The following is a 23,846-nucleotide window of genomic DNA, read 5'->3' as shown; positions in this document are numbered from 1 at the left end:
TTCAAATAAAGCCTTCTCGCCCTCCAGCGTGTGATCAGAAATTCTGCAACCAAATTTAGCAGACTATATATCCAAGCCTGTAAACTAACCCTGGAGCTTTCTCACCCTCTTCTCGAAAAAGTGTGTTCGCTCTGAGCTGCGAAGCCTACTCTGTGCGGGAGTGTGGATGTTGGGCGTTTCCTCCGCGTTGACTTAGGGGCTTCAGGAGACGTTGCCTGAGTGTTTTTTTTTTTTTTTGGAAGAGCGAGGGTCCCGGGGCGGTTTTGCTTTTGGGGAGCACTGGCACTGCAAGAGGTGGGGGTGGGGTGGACAGGGGAAGTCTGCACTGGGACTGAACGTCTGGGGCTGCTGGTCTAATGAAAACAAATGATGAAGTTGGGTCAGAAGGTCTCCAGATCAAGGCTTAAGAGGATCTCCTCTCAATTTCCAACCCCACCCTACGCCACCCCCTCCCCTTTACACGAGATTAATGAAGACCCAGGGATGGTTGGCAGAAAGTGGCCATTTTTCAGTATCACTTACTTCAAGAGGCTTCTCTTGGCCCCAGGGCCTCGGCGTGCTGCCCACCTGTTGCCCCATTAAGGCCCTAATGGGTCCCACTACAAACAAGCCTGGGGGGGGGGGGGGGGGGGGGGCTTCCTTTGGTCACCTTACTGAATGAAAAGACATTAAACTGATGTTCAAAGGGGTTACGTCCACATACAACATGGCCGCAAGCAGCACTCCTGTCCTCAGTGTTTCCTCCAGGCATTTCTCTCCACTACAGACAGGTCTCCGCCCTACAAATGACTTACAACTCAATGGGTCTTCGATAGCTGATACTTCATAATGGTATTACATGTAAAGGTGTGTATACGGGTTGCTTTACTCTCATAGAACAATCGTGTTAACATTTGAAGTTTTTCTACCACTTTTGCTATGGGGAAATAGGGTGCAAACATTACACCCTTCTGAAACGGCGGCTAGAGCTGCTGTTCTGCTATGTGGGGGGATGTTGCCTGCTGGCATCCAGGGCCAGGAGAGGGTGTTGCGCCCTTCCAGATGTTTCTGTCTCCTTTGGATCCTAACGAGAACATGTCAACACATTGTCATCAGTTTTACCCAACTGTTCACAGGAATGTTATTTTTAGTCTGCAAGTGAATGAGAAAATTCATGTAAATTGGCATGTAAATAAACATAGTTCTTAGATTAAATATATGGATTCAAATGTTTGGCAAGGCAGACATGATTCCAAGAATATTGAAATTTGACACAAGGCCTAACTCTGGTTCTGTCCTCAGCTGGCCTGCTTCCGCTGCTACCCTGCCCTTCATGTGGTGTGGTGTTCCAACTGGACCAGGTCACTGGAGTGCAGAGACCCCTTGTTGTTGCTGGTTGCAAAAGCACCTCATCACCCAATTGTTTAGCACAGGCACATTAGTTGATGGAATAGCGCCCTCTGCTGTATACATTAATGCACTGACAAGCCATTTCAGATGTATCTGAAGACACACAAGTTAGACCTTTGACTTTGGCCTGAAATCTGTGTATGAGCCTGCTCAAGGAAAGAGCCTATTGACTGGAATTCAAAGCAATCAGCCACAGAGTGATTATGGATTAAATTTATTCTGAAATGAATATTTTCTAATTTAGTAATTCTCTTTTATTCCAAAAAGCTGATAAGAAAAACTGATGAAATTCATGCATGTCTCCCAGCAGATGCCTATACAGTCCTTTGACTTAAATTATGGACAACCAATAACTGTGCTGTCAGATCATCTGAGGCTGTGACTACCTGGCATGTGTCTTGACTTTTCCAACAGATTGAGAACAGTTGAACAGCTGAGACCCTCTACGGTACAATTTTATGTCGGAAAGAGATGGATATTGGTGTTCACTGATCTGTGTTATTTATTGACCTTTACTTGTTTCTCTTCCTTTTAGGTTTGTTAATTGGTCACTTGGGATGTTTGAATGTGGAGCCGTGACACTATAAATCAATCACACATTTTGTTTCTCTAAATGAGGCAGGTATGACAATAATGACAATAATGACAATCATTTTAAGTGTCAAATGCCTTGAGTTATTAAATGATTTGTTGTAGTGTCACAAAATGCCCAGAAACATAAAAAATGTATTCTAAAACTGGCCACTGTTGCCTTCTTAAAGTAGGCATGCTAGAACTAGGGAACCTTGCAAACACTAGCAGCCTAGTTGGCGCAATAAAGTTGGCGATAAAGTTGGCGATGCCGTACTGTAAGAATAAGTATAGCTACATTAAGGATGTGTTAGCAAAACTGAACCACGAGAGGGCGGTGTATTCACACCGCTAAGATAAGCTATTTTATGTATTGGTCTTGTTGGTCAGCCTGAAGTAATGAGATGTTCGGAATCTTTTGTCTATGCATGTCCAAATAAGCAGCCCCCCTGAGCATTACCATTTTTATCTCGGCTCAGTTTCGGTAATGCTGATTTTATATCTCAACAATGTCAAGCTTTTGTATATGCCTGTCCATGATCATATGATGGACCAGGTTATGTGATTTTCAAATTGAACATATTTCATTCTCACACTGCCGTGGACTGGACATTGCGAAGTTTCGGGAATTTCGCGATGGGTCAGTCTTGCAAGGGCCGGCGTTTTTTGTTGTTGTTTTTTTTTTTTTTTTTTTGTCTCTGTGTTACTTTCCCTGTCCTAGACTTTAGACATTGTATTGCAGATATTCAAAAGGGCGTCTTAGCTGCAGCGACACGGCTGGTGCAACCTGTAATAACAGTGAGGGCGTTTGCCATCACAACTGCAAAGTACTCGGGATAGTTCGAACGAAACGGAAAGAAAGGCTTTGCTAGCTGACGCCGAAGTGTGCAGTAGCGGTGGCAGGGCATCAGAGAGTGAGCAGGGAGCAGGTGATATGTCATGCAAGGTAGCCGTGCTGTGAACTAGCTAAATGAAATGAAGCAAAATGTTTGTTGACCTTTAAAACTGGTTTCAAAGCTGGAGTCCCGCTGCTGGTTTGACCATTTCCAAGGTTTAACTAGTCGGTGCATAGACGTTTAGAAAAGTTAACGTTCAATTTCTCTAAAGTGCTCTAACTTGACGGCCATCGGTTTTGTTCGACTGTGGACATACATGGGGAAAACAAACTGTTCATTTATTAAACCGATTTCCCTTTTAGGAAATACTGGACTGCTAATATCTCTATCAGTAGCCTATATTTTGAGAGTGAAGGGTGGATGAGGAGGGAGGAAGAACCAGCTCGGATCCAATTAAAGGTGCACTACTGCATGTTATTGTGTGACTGACGTAGGCCTAGAATAGAGCACAATGCATATGAACATAAATGTATATGATCAGGTCGGACTCCTTAATTCAAATGATTAGTTGTTGCATTACCATTAAAAAAAAAATGAATGGCATGTAGCCTAGAGCTGCATAATAGCCTACATCACATATGTATTTGCTTTGTTTAACTGTTTATTCAGATTTTAATGAAAAGGCTACAACATAATAGTTGAAGTTAATTTCCAAATGATATCTGATTTATGCATTTTAACAAACAGGTTAACCTGTCAGTCAGGCAGCGAAAGTTTGGAGAAAGAAGTCTTTTCAGGGACGTTACATTTGTACTTTCTCTACACACAAACATGAGGAGTAAAACCCTAGAAAATTAAGTTAATCGTTTCACTTATTATCCTAACACAAACAATGCAAAGTAATACATTAGTCGTTGGTCAATAAACATGCTGTTTCCGTTCGAATTTGCCATATCAAATGAGGTCAGTTGATAGCAAATTCCCGGGCTGTCTTTTTGTTGCTAGTCTGTCCCTTTCTATCATATAAAACACTACTACTATACAATGATTTTGAACAGGTTTTTCCTCCCTCGCAGCCTCGCTCTCGATCAGCAGCCTATCTGAGGCATCCACTGATGAGGGAAACCGATTTGGAGTCGTGACTAACCAGAACTACTTTTCCCAGAATGCAAGAGCAAGCAGCAGCTTCTTGTCGTTATGCTGTCACTTTGCCCACAGCGTAGAATTGCCCCAGCATCTCCTCATAGGGAGTAGCCGTATGTGGAGGAAAATGCATTGAAAAGACATCTTTCAGATTTTTCCGTGCGTGTTTCCAAATGCAATGAAGGACGGGGATTGCGACAGGGCGGATTTTTCTCGTGTGCCGCACCGGAATATGGGCCTTTATTTTCAGAGATATGCGGAGTCTTTTTCGCTGTAGGTGGTAACGCAGAAAAATACAAGATGAAGAAGCAATTCAATCGAATGCGACAGCTTGCCAACCAGACGGTAGGCAGGTAAGCGGTACCTCCCCGCTGTTCCGTCACGGAATTGAACGCCTTGGGGTTTTCGGTTTGAGAAATTTAAGAAAGTTTGAATGGGGAAATCCTCCTTATCAGAATGAGTTGTCTAATGATGCTATTCCAGTGATTTATGGAAACTACCTGACTATGCAACTGCCATAGAGTCAGCCCTGTGATGTTTCTGCTGCATAATCCTCTTAGAAAGATTCATTTCAGGCTCTCTAGTGACAGAAGTGAAAGTCCGAATTGGGTTGCCAATAGTCTCATTTGCGTAATGGTCTAACGTTACTGCAGAGGTAGTGTGGAGGCGCAATGCCCTCAGAAGATACCCACAGCGATGTTACACACGCTTACTCGCCCACACCAAAGGTTGTATTATCAGTGATATTTAAAAATACAATTCATTTTTTTTAGATAGTATTGGCGATGTCTGTGCAAGGGGTCAGGATATTGCATACCATCAATGTCAGCAAGCCTACTAGGATGCTTTTACAGCTGATGCAGACAGATGCGTCTTATGCGACGTGCGAGGAAAATGGAAAAGGTGCAATGTTTTCCAGTACGCAGTAATCTTTGCTACGGTCATCTAAGAGAAGGCAGAGTGGTCCCACCTCGCACCCAAATCATGGCCGTTTCTCCCGCGCCTTGCAAGACAAGGCTTTGCATCCGAGGTGGCACAAAAATCTATACTGTATCTTGCAGAGTGCATTCACGTCCATAAAATAATCATATAATCATTCTCTCTATTTCGGCTGCACGCTCACCAAAACCACTTTATATTATTTAATCGGCTTTATTTGTGTAAAACCTTCAATCTGGTCACTTGACAAGGTGTTTTCTCCGGGTGATAATGTCATGCTAATCTGTGCTGCTCTGATGTATTGCTACTGACCTTTCACATTCGTAGACTGTTGTGTATCACAGCACCCCCACCCTATCTCAAGGCCTGTTTTTCCACCTATGTAGGCAGCTTGTCATGTAGGTGGCATTGTGTGTGGGGACATGAAGTGTGCACCTTTCCATGTCATATCCTGCTGGGGAGATAATCGCACACAGCTGTGGGTCTTTATTCCAGGTAGTGAGCATTTGGTCTGTGGAAATGTCAGCCACTAGTTTCTCTACTTTCCACGTAGTCTGTGGCGGCCAGCATCAGTAGGGGCATTGGAGAGATGTCAATCAGTAATCACCGGCTCATGCAGTGCCGGCTTTCCCCCTGGACGTTGCACTGTACCTGCCAAAGTGTTTGTTTGTGTGTGTGTGGGGGGGGGGGTTTGTGCACACGTGTGTCATTAGGTGGTTGTATGCGAGCACGGTAATAACCATGTTAATGCCACATAGCTGCTGCCCGGTGTGATGGTATTCTCACCACACAGTCCGTAGTGCCCCCGGTCCCTTGGCAGGAGCACGCAGTAGCATTCTGTCGGCAGCGCTCCGGAATAATGAGCAACAACATGTTTCCCAAACAACAGGGTGCTCGCAGTAATGATTAAGTCCTACAAGGCTGGAGAGGTCAGGCCAGACCAGACTGTGAGAGGGAAGGGAAACAAGGGACAACATTTCACCTGCATCACACAGCAGCATCCCCCTCCAAAGCTCAGTGTCATGGCCCAGAGCACACATACACACACACACACACACACACACCCATACACACACACGCACACACACACAAACACACCCACACACCTATACAAACACACACCCATACACACACACACACACACACACACCCATACACACACAAACACACACGCACAGGGCTTCGGAATCGGACATTGTCCTCTGAGGGACCTTGACCTTCAGGCAGCGTGCTGAACATCTGGGAGGTGTTTCTTAAGCCCTCCCTGACATGCAGGCTTCTGCCATTCATATATCCAGTGCCTCTCACAGTGTTAAAAGAAATGCACAGCTCTGATTAGATGAGAACACGTGTTTTATTACACTGTAACGGCACTTCCATTTTTAGATCAGTTAGCACTTTGGAGCCTTGAGGAATGATTGATTATTGTGATTAGTGATCTTCTCATGTATTGATGACCCAGGAGCCCTGTATTATAAGACGGATGTTGTCAGTTGAAGTTTCTTTCTGTTTCACTTATGATTTTTGAACGACTTTGCTAACGTAAAACACAATAAGCCAATGTGCATTGTATATTCCGTACTAATGGATACCAGCAGCCTTCTTTAGGGGGTCATGGTTTAAGGGTCATGGCTTCCTTTCTCTTTATAGGTAAATGGGGTATTTTGTATGAACCAAAAGGGGTGGAAGTATATGTTTGTGTGGTTTCAACAGGCTCTCTCCCATCTGGGAGGGAGGCAGTGTTCCCTTTTAAAAAGTATGTCACAGACAGCAAGAGAGAGCGAGGGAAGAAATAAGCTCTTGAGAGGGAGGGAGTATTGTTACTGTGCCGTTTATCAATATACATAATGTTTATGTTTTACTGCAGTTGGGAGTAACAGAAAAAGGATGTTATCCCCTTTATGTTCAGCTTAATAGAGAGATGGAGACTTGGCACAGCAGAAGAGACGGAGAGGCACAGTAGGAGGGGGGGCTGTTCTGTTCTGAGGACTGATGTGTGTCTCTTTCAGGGGGACCTGCAGTTACAGTGGGGGGCACAGGCAGTGATTAACGGTCCAGTGTATTGAACACATTTCACACACACACACACACACACACACACACACACACACACTCCTTACGGAAGCCCTCCTCACTGTTTTCCTCTCAGCTCGCTAAACACTTGAGTCATTGGAGGTGTCGTCCGGCCCCGTAGACTGTCATCTGTATAATGGACGATGTCCATTTTACACTCATTTCAGTGCCGCCGCTACACATTACAGCTCTTTTATCTCCTTTTTATGGTACACACGCACTATGGCGTCTCATTTCACTGGCTCTGAGGACTTTAAATAGCATCATTGCTTTCCCTCTTGTCTGGTGTGGTCTTAACATACTGTAGCGAGGTTGATGTTCTCCCCAGGGCATCACTCATCCGCTGACACGTACTGCATCAGGCCGCGTCGTCAGCTCGTGAGGACTGCACCATGTCGCCGTCTCCCCCGAACTGATTTATGCCACTCAGCCAGGAGAGTTGCAGAAGGTATTGGCTCTCAAAAAGCCCAGGGAGAGACAATCAGGGAGTGTTCTCACAGAGTCCGATTGATCACGGTTCCTCTCAGGCTCCCCTCTCCAACACAGCAGGAACATTTACCACAGCTGGCCAGGTTATTGTAGTTTTGCAGCCGTTTGTCTTGGTGTCCCCCGTAGTGTGCAGCTCAGTTCATGGTGTGGTGCTTGGACCAACCAGGTTCTTGGGGTTCACGCATCAGGGAACTCTGTGTTGAATTGGAGAAGGAAGAACATGCTGTGTGCTGAGCATACTGTTATTGTCCTCCATTCAGGCACACCGTGGTGACGAGGTCCAATGTGGCGATGGAGAGCATCAGTCATGGAGGGTGCTGTCAGGCAGGGTGACACCCTCACCCTCTCTTCCTCTGCAGTGGCCTAGTTTTTAATTAGTGGGGAAGCGCTGGCTGGATGGGAGGTCTGGCCCTCATAGGGACCATAGCAGGTGTGCGGTGTCAGCAGCTCTTGGTTCACTTAAGCTGATGCCGGTGGGCTCTGCAGCGCCATGTGACCGCTGATGGGGGGATGGATCCGCGCGCGCTGCAGTGGATTTCCATTAAGCCCCCCCCCCCCCCCCCCCAGCCGTCAGCCATCCACCGAACGAGGCATTCTGCGATGCGAATCACGCCCGCCATTGGCGAGAGTGCCATTAAGGCATTTCCATGCTGCGCACAGATCTTATTGAGATAGCGTCCATAGGCAGAGCTACTTATCAGTCTTGGCATCTCCACTGAGGACTCTTTTTTCGCTACACAATAGCTGGGGCATTAGCATTCACTTAATGATACCGTTTGAGTGTCATTGGGTTTTTTGGCAGGTACTTTAGTAATGGTATTTTTGATTAAGTTTTATTCATGGCATTTCTTATCTGGGTTTTGGTGCACTAATAAAAATAATAGGACTAGATGAGAGGGAGACATTTTTATTTCGGCCCAGATTTTAGTGCACCTGCCCCCTCTGTGAATGGCAAACCAAAAGTAACTCTGAATGCAGATGAAGGCGAGATACAAATGCAGTCACATTTCTCAGTTACTCATGCTGCATAAGGTTTCCCTGTTTATGGTCAATTCATCCATATGTGAGTGTTGTTTCCATTTGTAGTGTTTACTCTCAACCTGGAGGCCAATCCATTTAATTTATTTGATTTACTGGATAGTCTAAGAGGTCAATGTAACTGTACTATTCAAATCAGCCTATTTGTTTTGGGCTTTTTAGACTAAAACAAGCATTCTTCCCAATTACATCTCAAAGGTCAGAGAGCTGAAACTGCCTCAGTACTTTCCAGAATTCTCAGCAGGAGCTTGTCCTCCTCCCCCCCCCAAAGCTCTCTCTCTCTCTCTCTGTCTCTCTTTCTCTGTCTCTCTCTCTCTCTCTGACACATACACACACACACCACCACCAGGGCCCCATCCTCTGCAAATAATCCCCGTTATTGTGTGGTAATAGATTTGTGGAAAGCAATTAGAGCCCAGGCTGCATCTCTCTGTACCCTGGGTCCAATTATGAGAGAATAGCCACCATTTGGAGGCTGCAGCTGAAACTCGCCACCACCCCACCACACCCCCACCCCAGACCATCGACCCCCCCACCCCCTCCCCAGACCGCCGACCCATCCACCCCTACCCCAGACCGCCAACCCCCACCTCCACTTTTTGATGTACTCTCTGGGGATGCAATGTGCTGCAACTGAGGTTGCATGCCGGCCACTCATGACATTTTCACTGGCTAAAAGCAAGAGTCTGAGGCTGAGGGACGTACCTCAACTATCAAATAAGTGATGTGATGAAATGGTGTGTGTGTTTGTGTGAGAGAGAGAGAGGTGAGGGGGGAGGGGGACAGAGAGAGAGAGAGCATGTTTTTCTGTGTGTCTGGGCACGCTTTGTGGGTGTGGTATCCTTCATTGCTGATGTCCTGCTGAATATTGTACCACATTGGCTGATTGTTTTGGGTGGGGTCCCTGGACTATAGATGAATGCCATGTTATTTTAGACCTGTTCGCAGCTCCCTGCCAAGTAGAACAAAGCCTTGCATAGCTCCACTGCTAACAGACACAGATAGCCGTGAGAAAGGCCAAAACTTGCATGTATATGTAAGCATACGTATATACACACTATTTGAATATAAAACAGAGGATAACCTCAAAGTGTTCCAGGAATTCCTGCAGTGTGGTCGCTCAGATAAGCCACAAGGAATGAACCAGCGAGGTAAAGGGACCACAGCACGCCGAGGCTGTCAGTTCCAGTGTGCCAGAGCTGCTCTAATCCCCTGTGTGTGTAGCCAAGGACAGCATCATCGCGATTCCTGTCAGTGTGTCCTTGAGATCCAGCAAGGTTGCATTCAAGAAGCATGGACGAGGTGTACTGTTCAATACAGGAGGGAAAGCAGGGTTAGCCCACCTAGCCTTTACACCTCAGTAGGGTCCATATGGCACAGAATTAGCATATTAGCACAGAATGTTTACATGAAGTTGAATAACTAATACAGACATTTTGAGTGGAGTAGGGGTTCAGTTGCCCTGTGTCATAAATACTCTGCGTTATTGTCTGTAATTGGTTTGGTCTGAAATGAAGGGCGCACAATGGACTGAAGTAATACAGTGTAACCTAATTCTTTCCCTGGTCGAGTGTTCATGGCATCAAGACATCAGCTTGCACGTGGAGCTTGTCCTTGGCCTCTTTAAACAGATCAGCAGTGTCAGCAAATGTCAGTGGGCTTACTTACCCCATTCACCATCAATAGATCTTCCCCCTGTATGTAGAGGGTGAAGACCAGTTGGTATTTTGTTAGTGTAGTGCTGTTGGAGTCAAGCTTTTATTCCAGCAGAAACGGTGCTTGTACAGTTCTGTCTGGATACTGAGTGGTAGTGGTAGGATACTGGAACAGAGGTGACAAGAAACAACAACAACATGAAACATGACGGGGCAGGGGAATGATGCAAGACAGTGAGAGAGAGAGAGAGAGAAAGCAGATTTAAAAACAGAGGTCCTTGGTTTGAAGAACGCCAGACACACGGCACAAAGAGAGAAAAACATTTGGCTCTGAGGTCACAATGTGTTCATAATGGATATTTTGAGGAAACCGGGTTCAGATGGTATTGGATGACCACCGCGTCATGTTTTTGCCGTTGATGGCAGCACTCCGCCCATAGCCCTTAAAAAAATAAATAACTACTCATGGAAAAAGTGTCTGCGGCCAGCATGAGTCACTCTCCATCCTCTCCGTGTCTGCAGATCTTTGATAAGCCTTCACTGTACTTTGGTAGCATCACATGAGGCAGCCTAGTTCCTCCCCAAATTCTCTTTTGTTCCCCAACAGCACACACACACACACACACACACACACACACACACACACACACACACACACACACACACACACACACATACACAGAACACTATTCCAGTCTCAGCACCCACTACTACAGGCATGTTCATGTAACTGGAAGCCCTCCAAGTCCATAATCGTAGAGCAGCAATTTATCATTAGATCATTAGATCAGTTGTGGTATGACACACTGTTCTAGTGTTCTATCAGAACTGCTCTCAACTCCCTTACTTACTTCCTGCACGCAGTAATTTGTGTTATATCACCATCTTAATAATATTTGATGCTTATTTGTACATTTGATTATTGTCCTAATGTAACAAGGTATTTTCTCCACTCTGTCTTGGCACTTGATGAGGACATTGAAATCTTGAATCTGGTTGCCTAGTAACGTCTTTTTTAAGGAAAATGTCCTGCTCTCTCTCTGTCTCTCTCTCTCTCCCTCCCTCCCTCTCTCTCTCTCTCTCTCCCTCCCTCTCTCTCTCTTCCTTCTCTCTCTCTCTCACTCTCTCTCTTTCACCTTGCCCACATGTTATTAATGATATGAGAACCTTGGGTGGGGGAGGTGCGAGGTACATATTGCAAGATTTGCTGGAATATTTGAGTGCTTCCATCCTCCCTCCCGGCCCTGGTGGAGGCAGCACTCGGAGGCCAGATTAGTAAGGCTACTGGTTGAGGCAGCACTCGGAGGCCAGATTAGTAAGGTTACTTTGTATATCTGACAGCTCTGGCTGCACCTTCAGTGTTTCCCCTACCGTTATATTAGGGGGGCGCCCCGCCCCCCCAACGGCACCCCCCGCCCCCCCTGGAAGGTCAAGTTAATTTTGTTCAATTTTATTTTCTATAAAGCGCCAGATCACAACGGAAGTAATTTAAGGTTACCTTTCCTATAGAACAGGTCTATAGTTTGTTCTTTTATTAAACAAAATAAATAGCCTTATGTTATTTATCTTATTTACACGACGGCATGTAATTTCTGTCTCTACATGGTCGCGCATTTACAATTCTCTGCTCTCTGTATCGCGCATGGCGGAGTTCCGCCGCGATGCGCACAAACACACACACACACAGACACGTGCGCGCACACACAGGTGAGCACGCTCCCACCAGCGGAGATAATTGGGCTTAAGAATCAGTGCACAGCTACGGACACGTTTAAGCTTTAAAAAACTAATATCCAGGCGTTCATGAATCCGGCAGAGATCTTTTCCTAGGTAGGGTCGACAATGAGGCCCAGTGAGAATGGCTAAAACAGACGTGGAAACAGAACGTACGTACAGAATGTCCGCACCGAAAATTCAGATATAGATCTGGCTTCCATTTTTTATCATTTTCCGTGAGTTGTGCGTGGCCCTTTTTACATAGAGTCTGGTAATAAATCTATGAAATGTAACGAAAATTATTTATTTTGCTGTGAATAATGAAGGAAGCAATAAATCCGATTATTTGCCAAACCCTCAAGAGCTGTTGCCATGGAGATGTAACGTTACTTTCTGTTTGAAGACAAGGTAGCAGCTAGTGTTGAAGAATGGATGACTTGAAATTGGACGACTTGAAATTAATATATGAAATTGAACATCAACACCTATACGGATAAAATAAATAAACAAGGATAGCAAAACAGATTGATAAGCAATGAGAACGGCAGAAACACAGGCAGGACGTCAGATGAGGAGACAGATCATAGTGACACAGGCTGTTTTTTTTTTTCGTCATATGAAGGCTGAGACATTCATAACATTTTATTCAGTCTTACTGGTCCTTTTGTAATGCCAACATGTGCACTTCGTTGTGGATAAGTAAAGCCTATTTTGCTAAATTTTTGTAGTCCAGGTAATCTTTTGTTTGGCATATTGGTGAGGTTATTAAGAGGACCATTTCTCAATCGTTTTGTTCTTGATTAATTAATGTTTGTTTTTTCAACAAATAACTCAATTATAATTACAAAGAGCACAATTCACAACGTTGTATCGCAACTTTCACAAAAACCTAAAAATAAAAACTTTCATCGCAACTTTTTGGAAAAGCTCCTGCGAAATCAGGAATTTTAGGCCGCAAATATCTCAAAAAATGTTCTTCCACAAGCCCAGAAAGATACACCACTGCAGCGACAAAAGCTGCACACTTTGTGGATACATCGTTCAGTTGTTATATTGACTGCTGTCGATGGCCATGCCACGCCGCGCACCGTGCCGCCCCCCCCCCCCCCCCCCCCAAAGCTGTAAACCTAGGGGAAACACTGACCTTCCACGCTGTAGTTTCTGGTATTGTATCATTTGAATGTCCAACAGTCTTAAACAGACCACCCTTCATGTAGAAAGTTGTTGGAGATAATTCAGTACTTGCCTTCCCAGAGCAATTTTACTGGGTGAGTGACTCTTCCTGGACGTGTGTGTGTGTGTATGTGTGTGTGTGTGTGTGTGTGTGTTTGTGTGTGTGTGTATGTCGCAGTTATTCTTGCATACTTAACAAAGCTGCGACCTAGTTTACTGGACAACTCCAGTAAGTGTTTTTTTCTGTTTCAGTAGCCTGGTAGCATTCCCCTCTGTCTTCCCCTCAGTCTCGTCTTCCTGGAGTAAAAAAAAACCTCTTTGGGTCTCTCCAAATCTCTCTGGTGTGATTTAGCATTGTGCTCAGTAGGAGAAAAAATGCATCCATCCCTTGACTTGAAATGCTGTGAATTTCCCAATGTCATGCTATCGCTCCTGTTCCCCGCCTCTTCCTCTCTCGCTCTCTCCTTCTCCCTCCTTCCCTTTCTCTCTCTCTCACTCACTCTCTCTCCCACTGCCCACTCTTTCTATTTCTCTCTTTCTCTCTCTCTCTGTCCAACCCACTGCACTACTTCGTTGCTCTCCCCCCCTCTCTCTCTCTCTCTCTCTCTCGCTCTCTCTGCCCTGTGCTGGCAGGTTAGTGGCGTGGGTGGATGGTTGGATGGTTTTTCAGTCAGAGTGGCTGCCTCTGCAGGTTAGACAGCTACCCAGCGCTCCGGTTCTGTGCCTGGCGACCGCAGGAACACTCCCCTACCCAGCGCTCCGGTTGTGTGCCTGGCGACCGCAGGAACACTCCCACTGACCAGACCGTCCGTTGGCTTTGGCTCCACATCAGTTCAATCCCGTTGCTTCTATTTTATTCAGATATCATTATGTACACATGAATAATTGATGCTGTCATAAGTCCTTGTGTGCGCATGTGTGTGTGTGTGTGTGTGTGTGTGTGTGTGTGTGTGTGTGTGTGTGTGTGTGTGTGTGTGTGAGACCCTGAAGGTCAGAAAAGAAGGGAGAGAGAATGGGGGAGCCTGGCTGTCTTAACACAAGTATTAACACATCTGAGCTGAAATGGAACCTTATATAAGGAGGGCGAGTGTTTGACGGTTGAGCCATGCTCACTGTTTGACTCAGGTCCACCTGCCGTTTAATGGAAGGCCTGGCACATCTGGTGGGGAGCCCGACTGAGAGCCTGGGTCAGATGCTGCTGTCATCAGGCATCAGTCACAGCTCAGGAAACCCCACACCTCACCTCAGTCCCTCCTTCCCCCAACACACACACACACACACACACGCATACGCATACGCTGCTTGCTGATTTGTTTAATATTGCAAAGGCGAGGTGGGCAAGTTTGAATGGTGGGGGCCACTGGGACTCTCTTTTGCATTCCCTCTCTCACCCTCTCTCTCTCTCATACACACACTGTCTCTTTATCTTTCTCTCTCTCTCACACACACTCTCTTTCTCTTTCGCTCTATCTCACACACACACACTCCCTCTCTCTCTCTCTTTGTCTCCCGCTCACACACACACTCACACTCTCACTCTCTTTCTCTCTCTTCCTCTCTCGTTTTTTTTTTTTTGCGTCTCGCTCCAGCGCCATAAATCTTGTTTTATTAATACCACACTCTTGCATTACATCTGTGAGCTTTTGTGCTGTCTGGTCCCTGTAGCAAAACCACTCAAAAAATTGCAACCTTCTGCACTCTCTTCCTGAGCAGAACAGCCCACAAACCCCGCCTGCCTGATTGTACTAACCCTGTCCGTTAGGTTGCGTTCTCCATCTGAAGTGTTCTATTGTCACTATCATTATGCAGCCAGAGCATCCAGCGTTTGCAGGCGTGTGTGTGTGGTGTGACAGATGGTGTTGACAGGCACACAGTGATTGTTGCCGGTTGCTCTTTCCCCTGCTATTCCTCCCACACCTTTCTCTGGCTAGTGCTAACTGTTTCAACTGTAAGGAGGTAACATGTCGCTAATGGCCTAAATGGGTATAATAATAATAATAATAAACTTGATTTATATAGCACCTTTCATGCAAAAGAATGCAGCTCAAAGTGCTTTAAGTGCTTTATTAGGTATGCTTATCCATAGTCCTGTCTCTCCCTTCCATCATCATCTACGTCTACATCTGTTTACAGCCTGTGGGCATACAGGCTGTAGTATTTTCCTGTTTTGCAGGCATGTGTACTGTATGTTCAGTCACTCCGGTGCTTCAGACTCGATAGGCAGATTAGGAGCGATATCCTGAGAGGAAATTCCGCTGTCTGAAAATAAACGAGCCGGAGGAACTGGACCTCTATCTATCAGCCGCGAACATCTCTGCTGATACGGCCTCTCCCTTTGATCCCAGGGCTGGGAGGACCTTTGGCTGGTGTGTGTGTGTGTGTGTGTGTGTGTGTGTGTGTGTTTGCTGTATTTGGGACCGTTTTTGTCGCTGCCCTGCACTGGCCTGGTCCCCTACGTAAACCAAATAGAGAGTCAGACAGAGATAGAGGGTGAGAAAGATAGAAAGAGAGGGGGTGGAGAGAGAAAGAGAAAGATGAGCCTGCTGGCCCGCACAGAAAGCATATGTGCTTGACAAGTTGGGGCCCAGTACTGCTCTGGCTTGTCAGATGCTCTTGAAGACCCAGTGTCAGCGGGAGATGACTACCTGTCCGTCGCTCATGGCTTCCCCATCTCACCATGTGGCTCCACTGGAGGACAGCTGCCTTCTCCACAGTGGCCCACTCCCACACCCCCTCCGCTTCAGGCATGGATCAGCTGTAACCCCCACCCCCTCCTCTTGGTGGGGCAATGCTGCCCTCCGCTCCTCTGGAGCCACACGGAGGATGACAAGCTCCCAGCCGCTGGGGCAGAGGAGTTGGCATCAGAGCCAAGGCTGCAGGGTGAGGGCTGGAGGTTGTGACGGCCAGGAGGGGGGTGATGTGAGTGTGGGATTGATGGAGCCTTGGGGCTGTTGACATATCTCCATGTGTCAAGCGGATGTCCAGGCTTCTACGGCAGAGACTAGACATCAGACTTTGACTTCATGTTTTGACTTTCCCCTCCTCTCTCTATCCCTTTTTTACTCCTTTCGCTCTTGCTGTCTTTCTCATTTCCTTTTCCCCTCTTTTCATTTATCTCCTTCCTCTCTATAACCATTTTCTGACTTTCTCTCTCTCCCTCTGTGACTCAGTCCCCCCCCCCCCCCCCCCCCCACTCTGTATTTCTCTCTCTCCCTCTGTGACTCAGTCCCCCACCCCCCCTCTGTATTTCATTTCATTCTGCACTGCTCACAGCACAACCTTCCAGAAAGCTGGTTTGTATTAGCGCCGTTCCGAGGCAGAAGTGCCCCAGTTCCCATGGCTTTACTCCTCTCACCTTGGCACTGTACGAGGGACGTTAATCACCACTCGTTTCCTCCTGCCTCATGTGTGTGTGTGTGTGCGCCGCCGAGCACGAGCGTGGGCATCGGCGAGCTGACACACACTCCAGGGCGGGTGCAGTGCCGCTTGACTTGGCCATGCGGTTTACATTTGCATTTAGCACATTCTTTTGGCAGACGCTTCTATTCAGAGTGACCTGAGAGTGAAGCCACAGGCGATACACACATACACCCCCACACACACACACACACACACACACAGGAATAGTAGCGGGGACTCATACTCTACAGAAACATCAGTGATTTGACAGGTTTGCAGAACAATTTATGGCAAGCCTAATGCACCTAAGATTCCTGAACATAGCCCGGAAAATCAGCAAGACTCGGCAGCCAAGTTACCGTAAATGAAACAGTGAATGAGTGTATTACTGTGTGTGAGCACATCATTCCTATCGAGAGCAAATGCCTACTTTATGTACAGACGTATCACGCTGTAATGAAACATAACAACACCACAGCATTGGACTTTGAACTTGGAAGAAGTCTGTTCTGAACATCATTGTGAAAGATAATTACAACACTACAACAGCAACGGAGTGCAAATGGTTCCTGTTCAGACACACAGACAGCCTCTCTGGACAGACCCTGATGCCATCATGAGGAGCTGCAGACGCCTTCAGAGAGGGAAAAAACAAGGAGACAGGCAGCGCCTGGATGTGATATTGGACGAGGCCAAGGCGCCGCTCCAGCAGGACGAGGGAAAAAGAGGGCAGTGAGGGGAACAGATGGCAGGCATTCTCACTGCTCCACGGGCCCGTTGGCACGGGCTCCCAGCACGGCCCAGCGATAAAAATACCCCCATTCTGTTACCCTCACACGCCCATGGCCGAGTGTCATTTTTTGGGGGGGTTGGGGGGGATGGGGTGGGGCTGGGGTTGAAATGAATGACAGGGCCAACATAATGGCTATTATGCTGATTCGTCCTTTATTGAGGCCAGAGTCTGTGAGTCTCGCCGGGGCACAATACCTGGAAGTGGTTGCTTGGTCAGTGGCCGGAAGTAGGACGGGGAGAGAGAAGGACAGAGTGAGTGCGTGGCTGCTGGCTCGTTGGGTCAGACACGCTGTTGTGAGCTGTTATCGTCTCCCTTCAGTGTCACACAACAACAGCCCAGCTGGAGCAGGAAGGGCCCCCGTCAGAGGTGGAATTCCTGGGCAGAGCGTGCCGCATAGTCCCCCTTTCACAGGCAGTTCTGAATGAACAGCAAAGGGCTGCTCTCTCACTCACTGCACACACTCAAACACACACACACACACACACACACACACACACATGCCTACACTCATACATACACAGAAGCATGGTAACATTATTACAGAGGGGCCCATGAGTCATTGGATAGTGTCTACTAATGAAGACAACCTGGCCCATTTTAGCATGAAAGTCAAACCAGCTTTCATCACTGTCAAATTAGGATGGTATTAGTGCAGGCCTTGAATGAAAACTCTGATCCATGAGAGACTCCCACCCGCCTTGCTTGTTACTGTGGCCACACTCTCTTTCTGGGCTCTCTTTAGAGCGCTTCTTATATCTTACTTAACTTCACACAAAGTCTTCGGATGTAGTGACAGTGAGGCATCTAAAGTGACTTGAACCTTCAGAATACACTCGTAGTACACAGGTGTAAAAGGGTGCAATGTTATGCTATACACATACTGCCCACTTGCGCTGTTGTGCTTCCGGAGCTGTGGTACGCTTCAGCTGCGATGAATAGTAAAGGTTTCCAGTGGCATTGGACTGACCCAGGGCCAGTCACGCTGATGAGGACCCAGGGGTGGGGTGGGGAGGGAACGTCCTGCCTGGGGAGCCGGTCAGCTGTGTGTCCGTCATGGTCCGTGTTTTCTAAGTGTGTTTATTTGTTGCTCTTTCCCCTCTGAGCTTGTCGGGGCGCAGCGCAGCATCACAGGATTCCAGCTTGTAGCATCTGCTGCGGGCAGCTTGCGAATTAATTTATTATTTTGTTTATTTTATCGGCTCTGAGCATAAGGCCGCGTCCTGGCCTCGGGGCTGTTGGAGAACGGAGAACATTCATGCACACACACACACACATAGACACACACTCACAGACACACACTCACAGACACACACTCACACACTCATAGACACACACACACACACACACACTCATAGACACACACACACACACACACACACACTCACACACTCATAGACACACACACACACTCATAGACACACACACACACACACACACACTCATAGACACACACACACACACTCGTGTCTACTGTCGCTCTCTCTCAGTCTTACACAATCTCCATCTGAGCACCCATCTGAGCCTCAGAGATCTTACCTAACCGGCTGACTCTTTTTTTACCTAACAGCCATTTGTGAGGTTGTGTGGTTGGCTATTGAGACTAAATGCGTTCTGAAGTGTGTGTTGTGTTGTGTTGTGTTGTGCATTTTCCGTAGCTCCTCTTTCATAACACCGCTGCAGCTCAGCTGAAGTGGACGAATGCACTAGTGGTTATTTTCACTCTCCAGCATTAGCGGGGAAAGCGTGCTGCTATGGCAACCTGGTCCCTCCGCATGTATGTGAGAAGGCATGTGGGTCACGTTAGAAACTCACGTGCCCCCGGCGGAAAAGAAGCCGCCCGTCCTCAGGCTTCCCAGCCTCTCCACCCACCTGTCTTCATGGGCCATCAAGAGCCAGCATTATGAGGTGGACGTGGTTCTAACACCCAGAGGATGAACCTGATCCAGGTTTTTTTGTTTGTTTGTTAGGTTTTTTTTTTGTGGAAATATGTTTATGCTTGCCGGCTATTTAACCAGTTTGCAAAGTTAACAGCACATTTGGATTGAAAGGTTTCTAAGCCACGCCCATCTCCCCAACCATGCCCCAGAATCTCTTCAAGCGCTTCCTGAAGGGAGGTTCTCATCCAGGTTTGTGTGCCTGCAGAAGGGTTTCTGATGTCCACCGTGAGGCACTCACAGCTAATGTTCCCCCATCACACTCATGGGGCCTTCGAGGGGTATGTGTGTGTGTGTGTGAGAGAGGTTCTGGCATACATCAGTGATGATGTCATCATGTGCTGACATCACAGCTCGGGAATGAGCGAGCGAGTCCATCTCTGGTGCACACACCCATCTCAGGTCAGGGGAACAGCGAGACCACTTCCCTCTTGTTTTCATAGCTTAGCAGGGGCAGGATGCAACGAGGCATTGGGACACACATTCTCAGTCAGCCGCTGTTTATGTAGCAAGGACTGAAAGGGAATATGCTCACTGAAACTTGGCCAGTTCATGGGGACTGTTTTCCTTGGTCCTATGGTTCCTCCGATGCTCGCAGATAACCGAAACAACCAAACACGTTGTCATCACTTTGGCACGAGCGTTGGTTTCCAACAAATAATTAATCATGGTCATGTAGAGAATTCCTTGGCTCTTCGTAATTAATAGCTGGAACACTTGTGAGATTCCCCCAGTGGCTTGTTGAGTTTGTTCTGGTTAAATAATTCACGCCCTGCCCCTGTGATACTAATTGACTCTTGTTTTTGGTGCTTGTTTCAGGGCGGAAAAAACCGAAGTTCTCAGCGATGACCTTTTGCAGGTAGTTTTGCGAGTTAATTGGGGTTCTATTTTGTGAATGCTTATTAGTTTGTGGTGGGTGTGGTGGTATGTGTGTCTTTGCACAGTGTATATTCATGTGTGTGTGTGTGTGTGTGTGTGTGTGTGTGTGTGTGTGTGTTCAGGTGGAGAAGCGTTTGGACCTGGTGAAGCAGGTGTCCCACAGCACCCACAAGAAGCTGACCGCCTGTCTGCAGGGCCAGCAGGGGGCCGATGGGGAGAAGAGATCGGTCAAGTCCCCCGCGGTGTGTGCTCTCACCCAGCCTCTCACACAATCTTACCATCCATATATGCATAGATGGACAGATCCAAAGGCAGATTTGTTGTGTTACAGTAATTCTGTTTAATTTTCTGTGTTAGTTCTTGTGAGCGATTGCTTTTCCATTTCAGTGGGACTCATCTTGATAAACACATTAGGCATGATGGTAAGATATTAAATATATTGATTGATAGTAAGATATTAAATACATTGATTGTCTTTTTCCCCAGAAAAAGCTTCCTCTGACTACTCTGGCCCAGTGTATGGTTGAGGGGGCTTCTGTGTTAGGTGACGACTCCCTGCTAGGGTGAGCTCACACATCCTTCGCTCACACACTCCCCTGTTAGCACTGTGTGTTATCTCTCACTTATTCTTGTCTTATCTCTCTTAACATCATAACACAGTGCGTTATCTCTCACGTATTGCACTGTTCCATTATGTCCTCCAAGTATTACTGTATGCTCACTGAATCTGTATCAGTGTCCCCCTTGAGTTGTGTTGCAACAACAAAACGAACTGAAACATAATTCATGTCGTAAGAGATGATTTCCATGATTTTAGTAGTTACATACATTCTTTGTTTAGATGGCAGTAGCATAACATCTCATGTGAACAAAGCTGAACAACCCAGATTTCATTTAAAAGCAACCCCTACTACCCACAAGCATTTTGTATTGTGACTCTTTGTTAAGAGCATGCTACACAAGTCTGAATATGAGTCTACAGGGCGCTGATGCAACATGGCAGTGGTGCTGGGATCTCAGCTCTGTGGTGTTCTTGGTGTTTGTTCCCCACAGGAAGATGCTGAAGATGTGTGGGGATGCAGAGGAGCAGCTGGCCCAGGAGCTCATCCTCTTTGAGCTGGAGATCGAGCGAGATGTGGTAGAGCCACTCTATGTGCTGGCAGAGGTGAAGCTCACACCGACTAACTGATATCTCTACCCCAACTACCTGAACTGAGTAACTTGTATCTCTACCCCAACTACCTGAACTGAGTAACTGATATCTCTACCCCAACTGAACTGAGTAACTCATATCTCTACCCCAACTACCTGAACTGAGTAACTCATATCTCAACCCCAACTACCTGAACTGAGTAACTTATATCTCTACCCCAACTACCTGAACTGGGGATGGTGCTAATGTGCTTACAGCTGTTAACCTTCTGTGTGTACACAAATTAGATATTTGCTATTCCAAATAATAACTCCAACTCCTTGGTTGGACTGTTAATATTTCCTATGGGTGAAATCTTTATGTTAGCATTGGAAATACATTGTTTGGATATTGGTGATTGCAACCAAGTAGAAATAATGCAAAAATAGTAAACTTGAAATCCAAAAAACATTGGCTACGAACAGTTGCTCTGTACTGATGTAGAGATTCTGTTTGGTTTGCCTGTGCAGGTTGAAATTCCTAACATTCAGAAACAGAGGAAGCACTTAGCCAAGATGGTGCTGGACATGGACTCTGCGCGGACGCGGTAAGAGCAGCTCTCACCCCTCAACACCGCTGTCATCACCCAGTTACAGCTGCCCCACCTGCCCCCTCACTCCCACCCTGTCATCTCCCCTCTAGGTGGCAGCAGTCCTCCAAATCCTCCAGCCACCCCAGTAACCTGCAGCCAGGCGGGGCCAAGTCCGACTCCCTGCGAGAGGAGATGGAGGAGACGGCCAATCGCATGGAGATCTGTAGGGTGAGCTGTGTTCTAGCAGTGGAGTCAGGAACTGTTCTGGAGTCAGGAACTCTTCTTCAGTCAGGAACTGTTCTGGAGTCAGGAACGTCTCGGTTACTTACGTAACCTCGATTCCTTAAGCAGGGACCAGATATAACAGTATGGTACATGACGTCAGTCATGGGCCCAAATCGAAGCATTTATCCATTCACGCCTGAAAGGCTGCGATTCGTCCGCGCTCTCTCCTGAGCCCGCCCCCTCAGGAGCCTATAAATTCAGGAGCATACTGTACTGTACTGTACCATACTGTTATATCGCAGTCCAACTGCGATAAGGAACTGTAAATTCTGTGCCGAAAAGTTGTGTCGCTACAGTTGTTTTACCGCTACTTAGAAGGGTATAACACTGCCAATGCTGACAACATGGACTCCTGTGTCCATGAATATAATGATGTATATATATAGTAAGTGTGTATACTAAAAGAGGAACATTTACAACAATGAGTGAGTGCTTCAAACCACAAAGCAACAAATGATTGCAACTAAATGAGCTACTGTGTCCTGTCTTCTTCTTTTTCTGTGTAGGATCAGCTATCAGCAGACATGTACAATTTTGTGGCCAAAGAAATAGACTATGCAAACTACTTTCAGATGGTAAGTTCACCACTTGATTGACAGCTGTGTGGGACAGCTGTATTCATTCCCTTTACTGACTACTGTATTGGTGACACAATAGTGTGTGCAGGAACAGACAGGTGTGTGTGTGTGTTTGTCTTCTGCGCAGCTCATAGAGGTTCAGTCGGAGTATCACCGAAAGTCCCTGGAGATCCTACAGGCCGTGCTGCCCCAGATCAAAGCCCACCAGGGTGAGATTGTGTGTGTGTGTGTGTGTGTGTGTGTGTGTGTGTGTGTGTGTCTGTGTGTCTAATTTGATCAGGTACCATTAAGCCCTTGCATGTTATTAGAATGCCACCAGTATACTCTGTGCCCTTGTCTCTGCTGACTGTAAGTCCATTGCTCTGTTGTGTTGTGTTGTGTCGTATTATTTTGACATGGCAGAGGCCTGGATAGAAAAGCCCTCCTATGGGAAGCCTCTGGAGGAGCACCTGACCCTCAGTGGCCGAGAGATCGCCTTCCCCATCGAGGCCTGTGTCACCATGCTGCTGGAGTGTGGCATGCAGGAGGAGGTAAACCCAGCTCTGGCGTAGCTCAGTACTCAGCCTGGTCCGTCTATTGGACCTGCTGCTTACAATAACAGGCATAGCATTGAGCTAATAACAGTGCCAAAGACATGCATTAGATCAGCTGGGAACACAAGTGCATACAATTTGTAGCCTCTGTGCAGTGAAGTATAAGTCACATTGGACAAGAACATTTTCTGAATGGCGAAAGTGTGATCTGATGTCATATTATTAAGAAACACTGTAATAATATTAACGTAACAATTGTAGGAAGTACTGTAGATATTGTTCTCAGCAAAAACCACATAAAAATGCATATTTAGCATATTTCCCTAGCCTCTTGTGTCTTTGTTGGTTCTGTCAGGGTTTGTTCCGGGTGGCACCCTCGGCGTCCAAGCTTAAGAAGCTGAAGGCGTCGCTGGATTGCGGAGTGGTGGACGTGCCGGAATATTCGGCCGACCCCCACGCTATAGCGGGTGAGCTGCGCCTCTCTCTCTCTCTCTCTCTTTCTCTTTCTCTCTCTCTCTCTCTCTCTCTCTCTCTCTCTCCGTGTACCGCTGTGATGATGTCATTTCCTCATACTCACCCCAGAGATGCTGGTTATCTCTAAAAGAGTGTGTATACGATTTGACCCCAGCTAGAGACTCCATTAAACTCTGCCCTAGTTTACTTGAGTCTAATGTTCCCTTTGGTGGAAGTGTGCCCCCCC

General features: G+C 46.8%; 1 protein-coding gene across 2 annotated transcripts in view; it reads left to right on the top strand.

Moving 5' to 3' along the window:
• The first annotated feature begins 3,775 nt into the window (after positions 1-3,775).
• Positions 3,776-23,846, top strand: part of arhgap44a (Rho GTPase activating protein 44a) — a 36,600-nt gene continuing 16,529 nt past the window's right edge. The window contains exons 1-11 of one of the 2 annotated variants that reach the window (XM_031572992.2): positions 3,776-4,291; positions 19,967-20,006; positions 20,149-20,268; positions 20,513-20,589; positions 21,080-21,191; positions 21,689-21,765; positions 21,861-21,978; positions 22,542-22,610; positions 22,741-22,822; positions 23,016-23,143; positions 23,502-23,613. In XM_031572992.2, the coding sequence (XP_031428852.1) occupies positions 4,239-4,291; positions 19,967-20,006; positions 20,149-20,268; positions 20,513-20,589; positions 21,080-21,191; positions 21,689-21,765; positions 21,861-21,978; positions 22,542-22,610; positions 22,741-22,822; positions 23,016-23,143; positions 23,502-23,613 (988 nt within the window). In that variant the 5' untranslated portion in view covers positions 3,776-4,238. The remainder of the gene's footprint in view (positions 4,292-19,966; positions 20,007-20,148; positions 20,269-20,512; positions 20,590-21,079; positions 21,192-21,688; positions 21,766-21,860; positions 21,979-22,541; positions 22,611-22,740; positions 22,823-23,015; positions 23,144-23,501; positions 23,614-23,846) is intronic. The other variant, XM_031573002.2, reaches the window with a different exon arrangement.

The sequence above is a fragment of the Clupea harengus genome, chromosome 1 (genome assembly GCF_900700415.2).
Source record: "Clupea harengus chromosome 1, Ch_v2.0.2, whole genome shotgun sequence".
NCBI lineage: Eukaryota > Metazoa > Chordata > Actinopteri > Clupeiformes > Clupeidae > Clupea > Clupea harengus.
This window is presented reverse-complemented; position numbering and strand designations above follow the sequence as displayed.